Genomic DNA, 15231 nt, shown 5'->3' with positions numbered 1-15231 from the left:
ATTCTACCTAAAAGACTCCAAATCCTGCAGACACAGGCTTTGCTGTGACAAAACCCTGCTGGTATCACCTGCACAGGGAAGGAGAATTATGGGCTGGGCTTTCCTCTGCCTGCCTGAAATGAGCTACAGGATGGAATTGATTTTATCATCAGCTCAGTGCTTCTCTGCAGACTTTGCTTCAGTTTGGGAGTGGATCCTCTCATTTGAGGATCTCCAGTCTGGGCAGCAGCAGAGCCATAGCACAAGGGATAATTCTAAATCTGCACCTAAATCCCTTGGCAGACATCCCCTATTGCAGGGGTTGCAATGAGATGAGTTTTAAGGTTCTTCCCAACCCAACCCATTCCATGAGTCTTTGCTTTGTCAATTTGCTTTTCACTACACAAACCTGGAGATGTGACACCCAGGAAATAACCTTGAAAGCGCTCCTCTATTAAATTTTCTCAATACCAACCCTGCAAGGCAATCACAACTGGCTAGGGGGAAAATTAACTTCCACTGAGCAAAGAATGTTCTAAAAGATCTGTTTTCAGTCCTGATACAAACAAATGGAGCCACTGAGGTACCTTGAAAGAAAAAAATAAAAATGCTCAGCAGAGATACACAAAACAACCAATTTAATGCAAATTTCTTCCTCCCAGCCCTTGAATCAGCATGGAAATGTGTTCTCAGCGTGTCCAGCCAAGGAAGGGCTGGAGCAGATCCATTCCAGGAGTGCAGGAATGTGTTTTAGCCCATTTCACTACTTCTGTCAGTCACCTAAAGAACAGAAAGAAACTGAGAAAGTTCACAGAAACAGTGACTAATAAATCATGGAGGTAACTCCAATTTGCAGCTTTCCTTGGATAGGAAACCAGGCTACTTTTGGCAGCAGAAATCTTATGCACAATAAAGAAATGTCACGTGTGGAAACCCAAGTTGTTCTGCCAGACAAACCTTTGCACGAGGCTGAGAGTCCAACAAACACACGGGGAGCAGTGCCTGGACTGAGGTTAGGGAGACAGTTTTATCTTTACACAGCCATGGCACAACCTTTACTCCCCTGCCCAGGGCTCTGCCCTTCCAACTCAAACAGAAACACCATCAGGCAGCCAAGGATATTTGTCAAAAACTCCTCCCTGACTTACAGGAAGAATCTCCTATTGTAGAACAAATACAAGTCTTAACTTCAGTACCACCTTAATATTCTGTATTTTCAATGGCTCCTTAAAACAGAAAATAAAAGCATTAATGCCTACTGAGGAGAAACTAACCAAACTAGCACCTAAAGAACGCATAAATTCTTAATCCTGAGGAGGAAAAAGTCCTGGGAACATCCCATGCTCATTAAAACCACTGTCAGATGACTTAAAATGACAGGCTTTATATCAGTAAAGCACATGCCTGATGCTGGAATCATTCTTTCTGAATGAAATTTTTTCTCAGGATGTCAAGTGGCCTCTAGACAGAAATCTAAGAACCCAGAAATCCACAGGCAACTTCTCAAAGCTGGACTGCAGAAGGGAGAACATCTGGAAGCAGAAGGTGGTGAAAGGGGCACACTGTTCCTTCTCTGGGTTTAACTTGAATTCAAGGTAACTGTGCAAGCCCAGGATGAACCAGATACATCTCTGATGCTGCTGCATGGAGAAGTCATCCCAAGTTCCTTAAAACCTGACCACTTTCTTCCCCCAAAACACCTGCTCAGCCCCACTTTCCCTCCCATGCCAGCACCACCTCCTGCCATCAGTGGAGTTGGGAGATTGGTTTGGCTAAAAGGATCCAACGAAAAAGAAGAAATTCCTGTCCCAATTCCCAGACCATCATCTTTCCTGGTGTTTTTTTTGTGACTTTGGGAATTCTGGGGGCCCTGGGGAGAGGGCAGGGAAGATCTGCTCAGCCCCTGGAAGCCACACAACCCAACAGTGGGTCCCGGTGGGACTTGGTGGCTTCAGGAAAGGAATAAATGGGAATGACAGACAAGCAGATTGCTACCAGCCTTCACAGAAGTTCTAAACAGCCCCTAAAATGAAAAATAAGTGAAAGTATGCCATTATAAACTGAAGCAACAATGTTTTTATTCAAGAGACATGAGCAAAGCAGTATCTGAACTGTCTGAAAAGCATTAACAGGTCAGGAGATCAAGAGGACATTCTTACACCTAAATGATTAATTTGGATTTATGCACTGTATCCAGGTAAAATGAACTAGCAGCCAAAAAAATCCATGAATTGCCTCAGTCACCACAGTGTTTTGAACCTCTGGCAGAGCTGGGAAGTACCAAATGAAATGGGAAGGCAAAGGCAGGGCTGCAGGAAAGCACTTGCTCCATTTGGATGGAGACTAAGCAATGCCTTTCTTTTTGGGGGAAAATGCACCCAACTTGTCTTAGTGGATGGGGAATTTATTCACAAAGCAAGGTGATAATATTCCTGGTTAGATATGACATCATTAGTTCCATATTTTATTCTACATCAAGTTCCTTGCATATTCAAGTGACTCTCCCATGGTAAACATTAGAGAGAACAATTCTGGAGTAATGGATCATTTATCAAATTATAGTAAAAAAACAAGGGAAAAAAAGTAGAAAATAGGGAAAGGCCTTTGCTCCTGCAGACTGCCTCATTTAATTACTATAATCACATTTAATTACATACAAGCAGGTACCACACACAGAGCTGTAAGAAAGCAAAACCATTTCAAAGCAAGAAGGGAATCAGCCAGTTCAAAGATTCTATTTTCAACTTGTGTTTGTATTTATTTACTCATTTAAATACTACAGTGGAAGTCCTAAGAAAAAACAAATGGGAAGAGCAAGCAGCATGAATTCTGCAAGAGCTTCTAAAAGCCTCTGAACTGGGATATTTTTATTAAGTGGGTTATTTTCAGGCATCACTGGAGCCATACTTCCCCTCAACCTGACAGCTTTGCTGCCTGGTGTTTCCTGACAACTGAGTCATGTCAGCAGTGCTCAGATACTGACACTGTGCACATTGTGTGGAGGATCATTAAGCCCCACAAAATGGAGAAAATGAAACAAACCCTTTTCCCAAGACATTCCCACACTACAATAGATGGACGGAAAGTTATTGTACAAGTTCAGTGGACACAAAGAATCACGTTCCAAAAATCTCTTCCTCAAATAAACCAGGGGCTTTTTCATCTTTTATAAAATAAACAGAAGACCCTGAATTGAGGTTTAAGATCAGCAGGAACATCCAGGCAAAGAACAAGAACAAAGAGCTGATGCTAACAACAGAGCAAAGAGCCCAGACTCAATATTTAACAAACTAAAATGCCCAGACAGAACATCCAGTGGCATGGCTGGGGAGAACATTCCCAATAATACTGACAAGTACTGGTTCTGCAGCAAATGATGTTAGGGAAGAATAACCAGCAGTGCTGTGTGAGGCAGGGACAGGGTCAGGCAATGTCAGCATTGCACTGGAGGTAAACCACAGGCTGAAAAACAGAATACCCAAGGATTTAATTCCAATGAAGTCAGGGAAGCACAAGAGTTGTGAGTTTTAAAATGCACATTTCGGCCCTCACTCCCTATCTGCCTAACTTCACAAAACAGCAGAATTCCTGCAGAGCTTCCAGGGACAGCTGCAATTCCCGTGGTGACACTGCCATCCATCAATTCTCCTGCACACATTGCAGTGTTTTCCTCTCCTGAGCCTCCTTTCCCTGCTGTGACAAACTGAAATGCAGATTATTTGCCAGTCTTCAAACGTGTACGGCCTTCCCAGGTAAGAGATGAAGGAGAGAACCCTGGCCTGGCTTGAGTTAGAAGAGACCTCAAAGCTCATCCCATTCCACCATGGGCAGGGACACCTTCCCCTAGCCCAGGTCACTCCAAACCCCATCCAGTCTGGCCTCAGACACTTTCAGGGATAGGACAGGCACAGCTTCTCTGGGCAGGGCATCCCCACCCTCACACGGAGGAATTCCTTCCTTCCTTCCCACTATCCCATCTGTCCCTGCCCTCTGGCACTGGGAAGCCATTCCCCTTGTCCTGCCACTCCATCCCTTGTCCAAAGTCCCCTTCCAGCTCTTTAGACACAGGAAGGAGCTCTAAGCTCTCCCTAGATTCTTTCCTTCTGCAGGCTGAACATCCCCAGCTCTCCTAGCCTTTCCTCATAGATTTCCACCCCTCTAATCACTTTTGTGGCCAAATATTGTCACATTATTATCATATTATCATTATCAAATATTGTCATATTATTATTTTAACATTTTGTTTTCTAAAGAAGGCTGAGTGGTCTCCAGATTGAATCATCCTCAACACCTTAATTTTCAATTTGTCTGTATCACATATAGAACATAAATATATATGTAGTGCTAAACTGTATTAAAACAGCCCAATTCTGGTCTTTGAAAAATCACCAAGGCAAAATGTTCCAAAACAAAGTCATATTCCAACAGTACAAGAACTGCAGGGTGACACTGCAGAGAGAAGGAGGCAGGGCTGAAACTCTGGCACTTCAGGTGTCAATGTGGGGAATAATGAAGTAAACCTATTTTGATTCCCAAAATATTTTTAAGGCTTTTTAAGCCTTCAGGTTCTTCTAAATAATTTCCCCATCGGCTACAGGGATAAGCAAACTTCATTAACAATTTAAGACATTTTTCCCCTCTCTGGTGAACATAAAACTTCCCTGCCCAGCAAGTACAGGGTTTAGCTGTGCAGCAAGAATTTGAAGCTGCTCACTCCATACTGTCCCAGATCCTGTATTATTTTCAAGACAGCGTTATATTATTATATTTTCTCAGTACAAATGTTTATCACATGAAACAGCCAGAGTATGAATATGCATTTTCTGTAGCTTAGCTATCTGAGATGTGCAATACTGACCTAAAAATCTGTTCTGTGGGACCTCTGAGTGTGTAAATAAGTGACTGTGTCTGAGCAAACCACCTGGTAGCAGCAGCACCTTCAGTTGTGAGTTAAGACTAAAACTAAAGATGCCAGAAGGCATCTGAAATTGCTCATGCCAGAATTTAAATAGATTTAGAAGTCTGTGCTGTAACTCAGTGTGAGGAGACCTGTCACAGGCAACGCCTGGGGTTCTGTCTCAGGAGCCAGTGACAAGAGCCTGAGGGACAGGACAAGGGGAAGCAGTTTCCCAGCTCCAGAGGCCAGGGATAGATGAGACACTGGGAAGAAGTTCCTCCTCGTGCAGGTGGTGAGGCCCTGGCCCAGGCTGCCCCATGCCTGGGAGCATCTAAGGCCAGGCTGGACACTGGGGCTTGGAGCAACCTGGGATAGTGGAAAGTGTCCCTGCCCAAGGGAGGGGCTAGAATGGGATGAGCTTCAAGGTCCCTCTAAACCAAACCATCCTAGGATTTTGTGAAAATGCCCTGCCTGGCCCATCTCCTCACACCCTACTCCCCAGCTGGCTGTAAAACCAGTATCACCAGTATCTCCTGGGATGGCAAAGGCCTCCTTTGCCAGCAGGGCTGCAGATGGATATCTCCGGCAGCTCCAGGTCCTCTGCACCTGCCCTTCCCCTCTCTCCCATCCCATGGCAAATTGTCCTACTCCAGTTCAAACAATTTCCTTTCATCACCCAATCTCAGTTATCTCCACCCCACAAGCATCACCCCAGGGAATGAGTTCAGAACTCTCAGTGTTTCAGAACTCTGTGATTTGATAATTTTTCCTGCCCTTAGCGAATCCTTGGTCAGTTCAGATGCTGATATCACAGGCTAAAATCTTGATTTAGGCTCTTCCTTCCTTTGGACTAGTGCTTGCTAAATTACCATTTCCTGACACTATTTCCAGCCTTTCAGAGATTATGAACAAAGGATTTGAAAAATTAAGTCACTGGTGTCACCTAACTCCCCTCAGAGCCACCCAGCTCCCAGGGCCAGCTGGAGACACGGCAGGATTTACCAGATTGCTGATGGTGCTGCATCTAAAGCAGAGCCAGTAATTCATCTTCCTAAAAAACTTCCTGAAAGCAGAGATTTTGCTCTGCTATTACATGAAAAAACAAAGGAACTATTAGAAAATAATTAGCATCAACACAGGTTTAAAAAGAACTATGTAAACCAACCACCAAAAAAAATAACCTCACTTTTGCTTAACATCTGATGCAGTTCTAAGAAAGAGATCAAAAAGCTTATATCCTCAAATATTTCAAAGAAAAGTCCAGGATAAAAATTCATCAATAATAATCATAATCCATGAGATATTTCAAGGAATGCAATTCATTCACTTCTAATGATAATATTTTATTGAGAGGGGACCTCACCCACATACAATGTATTAGGGAAACAAAGAAAAAAAAAGAGGTAAAATAAGGAAGAGAAAGTCCCTCCTAAGGCTAGCAAAGTAAATGGGAGAAGGATTTATTTAGCACAGACATAAGGAAAAGCATTCTGAAGATAAAGACAAGATGGAAAGGAAGTTACTTCAAGAAGCTACAAGCGCAGGGATCAAGCTGCACAACTTAAACCAGATATTTTTAACCAGACTTTTTAAGTTATTACACAAGACACAGTTCCCTGAAAGAGACGAGAAATTCTCCTTTTTTTGGTGGAAAGGTATTGAAGTGGCAGCAACAAAAGAAGCTTTTTTAAAAAGTAGTTCCAACTACATTATTTTACATCCACACTTCGAGCTGCTTCCACAGCCTTGCTTGGCTTTTAGGTGAAGCCAAAACTGTGATAAAAGTTTGATTTAAACTTTGGTTAAACAGACAGGTTTTGCTTTGGTTTCAAATAAAACGTGACGCTTTCAAAACAATTTGTTTCCAGTTAAATCAATTTTTTCCTATCCATTCAAACATTTTTCCTCCTCGTATTAAACACCAGGATCCCCTGGAGAAGCTGCTTTCCACAGAGCAGTGCATGACAAAGGTGCTGCCCTGCTCAGGCCTCAAGCAAAGGCTTTACCGTGTGATTCCAGAACCAGGGCCCCAGCGTTCCCGTGAGGAGCTGGATGGCTACTGTGCAGAGCATGGACTCTGTCACATCAAATCTATGTGTGAGGAACAGAAACAGTTCAGAACGTTCTCCTGAGCACTCCTCTGCAGGCAGGACTAAAATCTGACAAAATCCAGGGTCTGGGTGATTCAAAGGGCAGGTCAGGGAAGGGATTCACAACCACAAAACCCAGGAGTATTACTGAATTAACAAAACCATTCTAACCCACATAGAAAATTTACACATTTAAATCTTCATTCAGAACTTCTGCAATTTACAGTTTTACCGTATCACTCCAGCACATAAGGAAAAACAATCATTTGATGTATGCATGAGAGAATAAACTAAAATCCTTGCTCCAAGTCATGGTGAATAAAATCCATAACCAAGCACAATCCAGGACTCTCATCTCCTGATCTCATGTTCATGTCTGCAAATGACACTGAATATATGTATTCTTTAGCTGAAGATGCTCCTGCATCTTTTAGTGGAGCTGAAATGCAGATTGTATTTCAGTTTGACACCTCTGAGGGAAAGGAAGTTTCATCTCCCTCCTCACGCAGCACCTTGGCAAATAATGCTCCAAGAAGTGATCCTGCTCAGGGGTCATCACCCTCCATTCTGAATATATTTATTTCTCACCCCTGACAGAAAGGGATGAAAAAATGTGCTGGAGCCAACAAAGCCACCCTTTCTCCTAATACAAAGCCATAAATCTGCATTTTACCACAACAAAAAGATTTTAAAATGGGATGAAATTTTAAAAAATCAAACCATCTAGTTTAAAAAGAAAATAACTCAGCAGCAGGGTCAGCCAGAACGCAGATCCTGTTTATTGCTGTTCTTATCAGAGTGTGCTGGAACAGACACTCACCATGCCAAGGGATTAAAAATGGGCAGTGCAGAAAGGTCATGGTGGCCCCATTGCAGGGCTCAGGTGCAGTGATAACACACAGACACCATGCCTGAGCAGAGGGGCTGCTGAACTTCAGCCTGATAAGCATTTTCAGTTTAATTACCACAGCACATAACAGTAAATAGTAAGTACACTGGTGATTTTTAGCTACTGCCAAAAACAACCACACTGGGAGAGGTAATAGTTGGTATTTTAGGGAATAGAGGAGGAATTGTCCATGTCCAAGCCCCACAGCTACTTTGGTGCCTCACAACAGCTGCAGTTTCTATTCCTTTTTTCCTATGTTATTTTAGGTGATATTTGTAATTCAGACATGGATCCATTTTTTTAACATTATCTGGGAAGTTTCAGAAGGGACATTGACCTTGGCATGTGCTTCACTCCACAGAGATGCTGCCACTGACAATCCCCCTGCCTGCTCTGCTGGGAATCTGTCAGGCTCCTGAGTCTGAAGCCAATTAACACCCAGGAGATTTGTGCTGCATGCAGAATATTCCCTTCTCAGTGCTGATTTATTGAGTGTATTCCATGGGCAATTCTTACAGGCCCTGTTTGACTAAACAAGTCATTAGACAATTCAAGAGCCACCACTGGCTCAGGGCTCAGAGACAGCTGCAGTCAATCCCTTCCTTGTGCTAACAGGGAACCCAAACTGAACTCAAATGGAGAGATGTCCTGAGAAAATGATCCAACGACAACAGGAAACAGACACTTACACTGGAGATGGCCCTGAAATCAAGTCAATCAGTATCTGATCTAATACAGCTTTTTAAGGCTGTGTGAAACTACAAGGGAGGTTTATGCACCATCCTCCCCTTCCTCCCTCAACACACAAAACTCCATGAAAAAGTCCCAGATCACAGCAGACAAGAAAAACACTCCTGCCTCAACAGAAAACAGAAGTTACAGAACTTGAAAAACTCACAGGGATCCATCTACCAGTTAATGCTCTGGTCTGAAAAATGATGATTCTTCCATCTGTTTTGTCTGTATCTACTGAGCGTGCAAGTGGGATTACTAAGGCTGGGCAATGAACTGGGAATCTGAGCAGAAGACAAAGAACTGTTTTCTTAAGGGAACCACAGCAGCAAGAAAAGAATGTTTAACATCAGAACACAAGAGAAAGAAAAACTGAGAGTCACATGCTAGAAGTACAAATGCTTAGTTATAAAGTTATTAGAGTTTTATCCTAACTCATTACAATCCTGCAGTTTTAGTTGGATGCAATGAAATACAATAGCATGAATAAAGCAAACTGTACAGAAAAAATGAAACATGAATTAGAATTATTTCCAGCACCAGGAAATTCATGTTGAGGAAAAAATAATATTAAAAATGGGCCATCAGCCCCTTTCCTCATGATTATACACATCCAGTATGTAAATATTTCCTTCTGCTGCCCACAGAGGTACACAGAAGTTGCACAGGTCAGGCAATAGCCACGTGTTTGTTATGTTGTAGTTCATTATTTCACAGAGCAGTGAGAACTCCAAGGATTTACCAGAACAATCAGGAGCAGTATCTCCACACGTGACCAATGGGATCCTGGCTGAAAATGTTGTTGAACGACTTGTGGGAGGGAAGAGGAAGATGTGGGAACCACCCCCACCCTTTTGCAGGAGCCCTCAGCAGCTGCACAGGTTTCTGAGACACTGCCAGTGTGACTGAGGGAGCAGGAGGTGCAGCAGCCACCACAGAGACCAACACGTCCTGCTCACAAGCACAGAGAACCCAACATCCCCTGACATCATCAGAGGCTCTACTTAACCTCAGACTCTCCTCTGTAAATAACCTGGGTGTAAAAGTTCTCAAAGCAGTGCTGGAAAGTTTAAACTCTGCAATCATGGGGATTACTGCCTTATCTCAGACAGGGGATCCTGACGTTGTTCCCAGGAGCAAGAACTCAATGTGCTAAATTCTGACTTGGAAGGTTTCCATCCCTGTATTTCAGTATTTGGTGTGTGCTGTCTATGCAAGATTAAACACCAACTCCTCTGCTGAGGCTGAAGAGGAAGGCTGGCTTAGCTGCTTCCTGAAATCCAGCCCCATTTGCTCACCTCTCCTTTGTACCTTAGCAGCAGCAGTGGTGACAGGGCTCAGCTGAACCAGCCCATTATCCCACAGGCTCTTGGGCTGTACAGCTGCTCCAGAGTCACTGAACAGGAATGCTCCCCCAAATTCTCCAACTCTCCTCGAGAAAGGCTGTTTTGTTCAGCAGCCTGAATTGCTTTGCTTTCTCTGGAGATTATTATTCAAACAGCAAAGCAACCACTTTTAACTTTTCAGTTATATGAAAGGTGGTAAAAACAAATTCTTCCTCTCATATTTATGATATTCTTTCGTGAAGCCTCCTTGGAAACTAATTTCCATCTCATTGTGTCTATATTTACACATATATACACCTGTAATTCCTACCATCACCAACTTTTGATATTTTAATTAAAAAACATTGTAATAAACCAGATAATGCAGTAACTTGTAGGAGAAATGCTGGAGACCATGGTACAGCAGCACCCTCATGTCTCTGGATGGACCCTTGAGTGTTCAGTGCCCACTGGTTTTTTTCAATAAGATTCAGCATCTCCAGCACTTCCACCATGAAGAAGTGCACCTGGACTTCACCTGAGTAGTTTGTATCTCATGTCTCTCAAGAAAACACCCAGGTTGAACAAGGGGGAATGGCTTCCCACTACCAGAGGGCAGGGTCAGATGGGATATTGGGAAGAAATTCTTCCCTGTGAGGGTGGGGAGGCCCTGGCACAGGCTGCCCCATGCCTGCAAGCATCCAAGGCCAGGCTGGACACTGGGGTTTGGAGCCACCTGGGATAGTGGAAGGTGTCCCTGCCATGGCAGGGGTGGAACTGGATGGGTTTAATGTCTTTTCTCACTCAGCCAATTCCATGATTCTGTAATTCTGAGCTGTTCTGCAGAATCCAAATCTGACAGGGATGGATGGCTCGGAGCCCCTGGATCTGGGACAGTCCCTGCAGTCAAGCTGTCCCCTGACCTTGAGCAGGAAACATCCTGAGCCCGCACACACTCACTTCTCCTCCAGTACTGCCTGCAGGGAACAGAACCACTACTGAATCCAATTGGGATAACCTTGGATTGGGGAAGAACCAGGTGATCACAGTGGGGTTCCACATAACATCAGGAAAATCCTCTCAGGATTTGTGCACTCTATTCCCTATCATCTGTATCCTGCAACATGTTCCTGCAGTACATCACATCTGCTTCCACAAGGACACGTGGCAGTCCGTTGCAGCTTGGCAGTTTGATTTCTGGGATATGCAGGAAAAAATTCTGTTTCCAAAGCAGAGGTGCCCCAGTGATGGCACAGCTGCCCCAGCAGATGACTCAGCTCATCCTGTGCTGAAGCACTGCAAATCCACAACCCAGACAAACCAATTCCTGTGCTGGAAACCAGGTCAGGAGAACCAAGTCATTATTTGGCCTGTTTCAATACTAAGTGTCTCTCTGTCATTCAAAATCCTCTTTTTCAAATGTGCTGAGTATTCCTGTTGTTCTGTAAGATCAGTCCCAGATCAGGTGTTTTATTTAAAACTTCTGCATTTAACTCTATCCCTGCCAATCCCTGTTGCCTTTGCACTGCTGATATCATTATAGTGACTCTCCGGGAGCCTTCCCCACTGGCCTTGAGACACTTCCTGCTTCCTCTCGGGGAATTTTTAAGCTATCCTGACCTCTAGTTGTTATTTGAGCTGCTCAGCCAACACCAGTTGCTTTTTGAAGAGTGCAGTTCCAGGATCTAATGGAATTAGTTCCAGGATCTAATGGAATTATGTGATCATTTGAAGATGGAGACAGATCACAGGACTTTATTGACTCAGCTGATTATTCTAAATCCTGGCGTAGCACAGGGACTGCCCCACAGCTGTCAGGGAGAAGACAAAGAACCTACACAGCTCACAGATTCAGCTATCAGGCTCAGCTGAACAGTTTTCCTCCTCCACCTGCAGAATCTGGAGGAATCTCTCAGAATGGATCCCATTTCCTCCTCCCTCAGGGGAACTGATCCTGGCCTGCAGTCTGACAAGCTTTGCTCAGCTTCAGGGACTTGCCAAGGCTCGTGCAGTGACATCAGAGAGAATCATGGAATTGTTAAGGTTGGAAAAGCCCTCCAGGATCAGCAAGTCCAGCCTGACTGATCCCCACCTTGTCACCAGCCCTGAGCGCCACATCCAGTTGTTCCTTGGGCAGGGATGGGACTCCAAACCTTGCTGGGCAGCCCTTTCCAATGCCTGACCACCCCTTCCAAGGAGCAATTCCTCCCGATGTCCAACCTGACCCTTCCCCTGATGCAGCCTGATGCTGTTTCCTCTCCTCCTGTCCTTGTTCCCTGGGAGCAGAGCCCGACTCACTCTCCACCCCCGGCTGTCCCCTCCTGGCAGGGAGTTGTGCAGAGCCACAAGGTCCCTCCTGAGCCTCCTTTTCTCCAGGATGAGCCCCCCCAGCTCCTTCAGCTGCTCCTGCTGCTGCAGCCCCTTCCCATACACAAACCAGACACTGCTGCACAAGCGCACACTTGGTTGACATAATTTCTCTGGTTTTTTTTAAGATGGACTTTTCCAGCATGACAGGCTGATTGTATTTCACTCCTTCCCCACAGGCCTGAAATGGTGAATCTGTCCCTGGAGCACCCTCTGCTCTTCTCCAAGCCATTTGATTATTGAGTTCTCTCTGCACTGAAATACAATTTCTTCAACATATCAGAAACAGTAAGTGATAACCAGTTGTCTGCTCTTTCCTGCTGCTTCAGAATTAAGACAAGTCAAAAACACCTTCACATTCCCTAAAACATCACTACTACACCCTCTCTCTGAGGGTTTTCGAGAGTCACAACAAGGGATGCAGACAGGAAAAAGCTTCTGTGCACAAGAATTTTTCTGGCTCCTTTCAATGGCTGTCTCTGATCCCACTTAATCACAATTAAGGATTCCCATGTCTGTGCACGCAGTGAATCAGAAATGGCTGATAAAATACCTTATTTTCAGTTTTAGATTAGTGAAACGAAAGCTTTGTTAAAAAGGTGTCATGAGAATCTGTTAACTGGATAAATATGTAGGCTTTTGCGTTAAAATGAACATCAGCTCATGACAGTCTATTAACCTTGTGACACAAGGCAAAATGTGTTTACTACACAGTGCTGTGTTATCTAAATTAATGATACACACATTTAGGTTCTTATTGCCTGCTCTGAGTTAGCTACCTATCAATGGTCACCACATTCTTATGAGGCCAGGCAAAAAAATTTAATTTGCTGAAAAATGCCTCCAAAATACAGACTCCTGACAAAGGATCATCCAAGTGAGCACCAGCACTGACCCAAACACTTCTCTGCAGCACAACAGCAGTTTGGGGACGTTGATACTTCCATCTGTAAAGTCAAGGACATGTCAAGGTCGGGTTTTTGTGTTCTTTGATCAATAACCAGAAATCTTTGATTACCAGGGCCCTGTTAAGTTCAAAGGGAGCTAAAAGCATTCAGACCTTTGCCACAGCATGAAAGTGAGACTCTTAAAACAGGAAATTTGAGCCACGTCTTATTTTAAAGATTTAAGTACCAGAATGGATAGTTTCAGTCAATCTGCTTTAGTGTAATCAGTCAGAAATCTAGATTTTCTTCTTTTCTTCCTCTAATAGCCATTTAAAACTAATCTAACATCTTAAATTTTTGAGCAGAAATACAGAAGTTTATCAAGAGCATATGTATTATTGAAACAGTATCCTGCCAATAAAAGCTGTCACATACAAGAGGCCCATAGTTGTACTGTTTTAGCAGTATCTGAGACCTATATAGCAATATATAGACTATAAATAACAGTCTATTAGACATCTCTATGTAGTTGTAGAATTGTTTAAAAATCCCACAAATTAAGGGCAAATTTCAGTTTCCAGATGCAACAAAAAATAAATTCTGCAGTGCATTTATTTGAAATATGTTTGTTTACTCTATGAATGCAAACACAGAATAAATTTTCAACATAGAATACATTAAGTATTAAGGTTAGAGAACCCCACAGCTCACCAAGTCCTTCTGCTGCACCTCCCACCCAGCCTCATCCAGCAGGAAACAGGATTTGTGCTCCTGACCTTCTTGGCATTGCAATTTTGGTTCCATTTATCGACAGAACCATGATCTGCACTAACCAAAAGGGATTCCAAACTTTAAATTGGAGGCACAGTAGCAAATACACTTAAGAGTTATGGTTAATAACATCACAATCAAGCAGTACCAAGACAGAGTTTAATGAATGCTAAAGCCAGACTGCCACCATCTGACCAAAGCGTTCCAGTCTTGGGATAAAACAGCAGGTACTTTCCATTACTCATGTAGCTTTACATGACATCAAAAGCTTTAATTAACCAACAGGCCAAAATGATATTTTACCACTCCTACAAGCTAAGGGACATTCACTATTAATTACAGATCCAAAATCTGCCAGAAGCTCTAAGTTTGTCACTAGGGGTAAAAACAATGTGCTGCTGCTGTGAGGAGCTGCACTATGGCAAGGTGCAATTCAGGAGAACAGGGTGCCTTTCCCTTTCTCTCAGCCAGGTACTTACATGCCGAAGCGCAGCGTCCCCGAGACGTACGTCTGCCAGTGTGCGCAGTAAAACATGAATGTCCCAGCAAAACAACAAAAGAACATCCAGTCAGGGTTGGTGCCCAGCTGCACAGCAATACAAGTTCCCAAAACCACAAAGACTGCAGGAGAAAATCAGTCACAGAGTGAAAAGGGTGGATGTGTGTAAGGATCCTCACCAGAAGCAAAGCTAACAACAGGGCCCAGAGGAGGGACAGTGGGAAGGTTACCCTGGCATTTCACAGACACAAGAGATTAATGGTTCCACTTCAAAATATACAGCCTGCACAACATAGATTTCAATCCACATCAGTTATTAGAAGTCATCAATATTAAGGGCTTCCAAGTTTCCTACATTTTTTTTATTCTCTGTAATGCCTAATCTTATCAAGGGACTTGAGTGATTTCTGCAGCTGCAGCAAGTTTTGGGGTGTTCTCCTGCATTTGCCGGACATTTTTCCCCATCTTCCAAATTTTTCTGATGCCATTAAGAAAACTGGGGGGCTGGGTACATTCAGGATGTGTAACATAGATAAGCTTTGCCCTCCACCCTTTCCATACACAACTCTGATGATCTGATAAAGAATTAATAAAATTTAAAGCCTAAGACCTTTAGAATTTAAGGAACCCAAAACACCCAATCAGGAGTTGGACTCAATCTTGTGGGACCTTCCCAACTCAGGATATTCTAGGATTTTACAATTTTTTGCAATGGGGTTAAACTTCAGGCTGGCTCAATGAACTCCACCTACCCAGGAACTGACCTGGACAAATGTAATCTTAAACTCTGACTTG

At 43.5% G+C, this 15231-nt stretch overlaps 1 protein-coding gene across 5 annotated transcripts in view; it reads right to left on the bottom strand.

The window, feature by feature from the left end:
* CEPT1 (choline/ethanolamine phosphotransferase 1) overlaps window positions 1-15231 on the bottom strand; it is a 32886-nt gene that overhangs the window by 10343 nt on the left and 7312 nt on the right. For 4 of the 5 annotated variants that reach the window (XM_014258940.2, XM_014258941.2, XM_088066978.1 and 1 more), the window contains exons 4-5: window positions 14417-14558; window positions 6883-6967 (exon numbers count right to left, since the gene is read on the bottom strand). In XM_014258940.2, the coding sequence (XP_014114415.1) occupies window positions 6883-6967; window positions 14417-14558 (227 nt within the window). The remainder of the gene's footprint in view (window positions 1-6882; window positions 6968-14416; window positions 14559-15231) is intronic. The other variant, XM_014258943.2, reaches the window with a different exon arrangement.

Source organism: Pseudopodoces humilis, chromosome 26, assembly GCF_049639895.1.
Source record: "Pseudopodoces humilis isolate 2021_Gansu_Grassland_sample_001 chromosome 26, ASM4963989v1, whole genome shotgun sequence".
Classification (NCBI taxonomy): Eukaryota; Metazoa; Chordata; class Aves; order Passeriformes; family Paridae; genus Pseudopodoces; species Pseudopodoces humilis.
The sequence above is the reverse complement of the archived record's forward strand: the minus strand, read 5'-3'. Positions and strand labels throughout refer to the sequence as shown.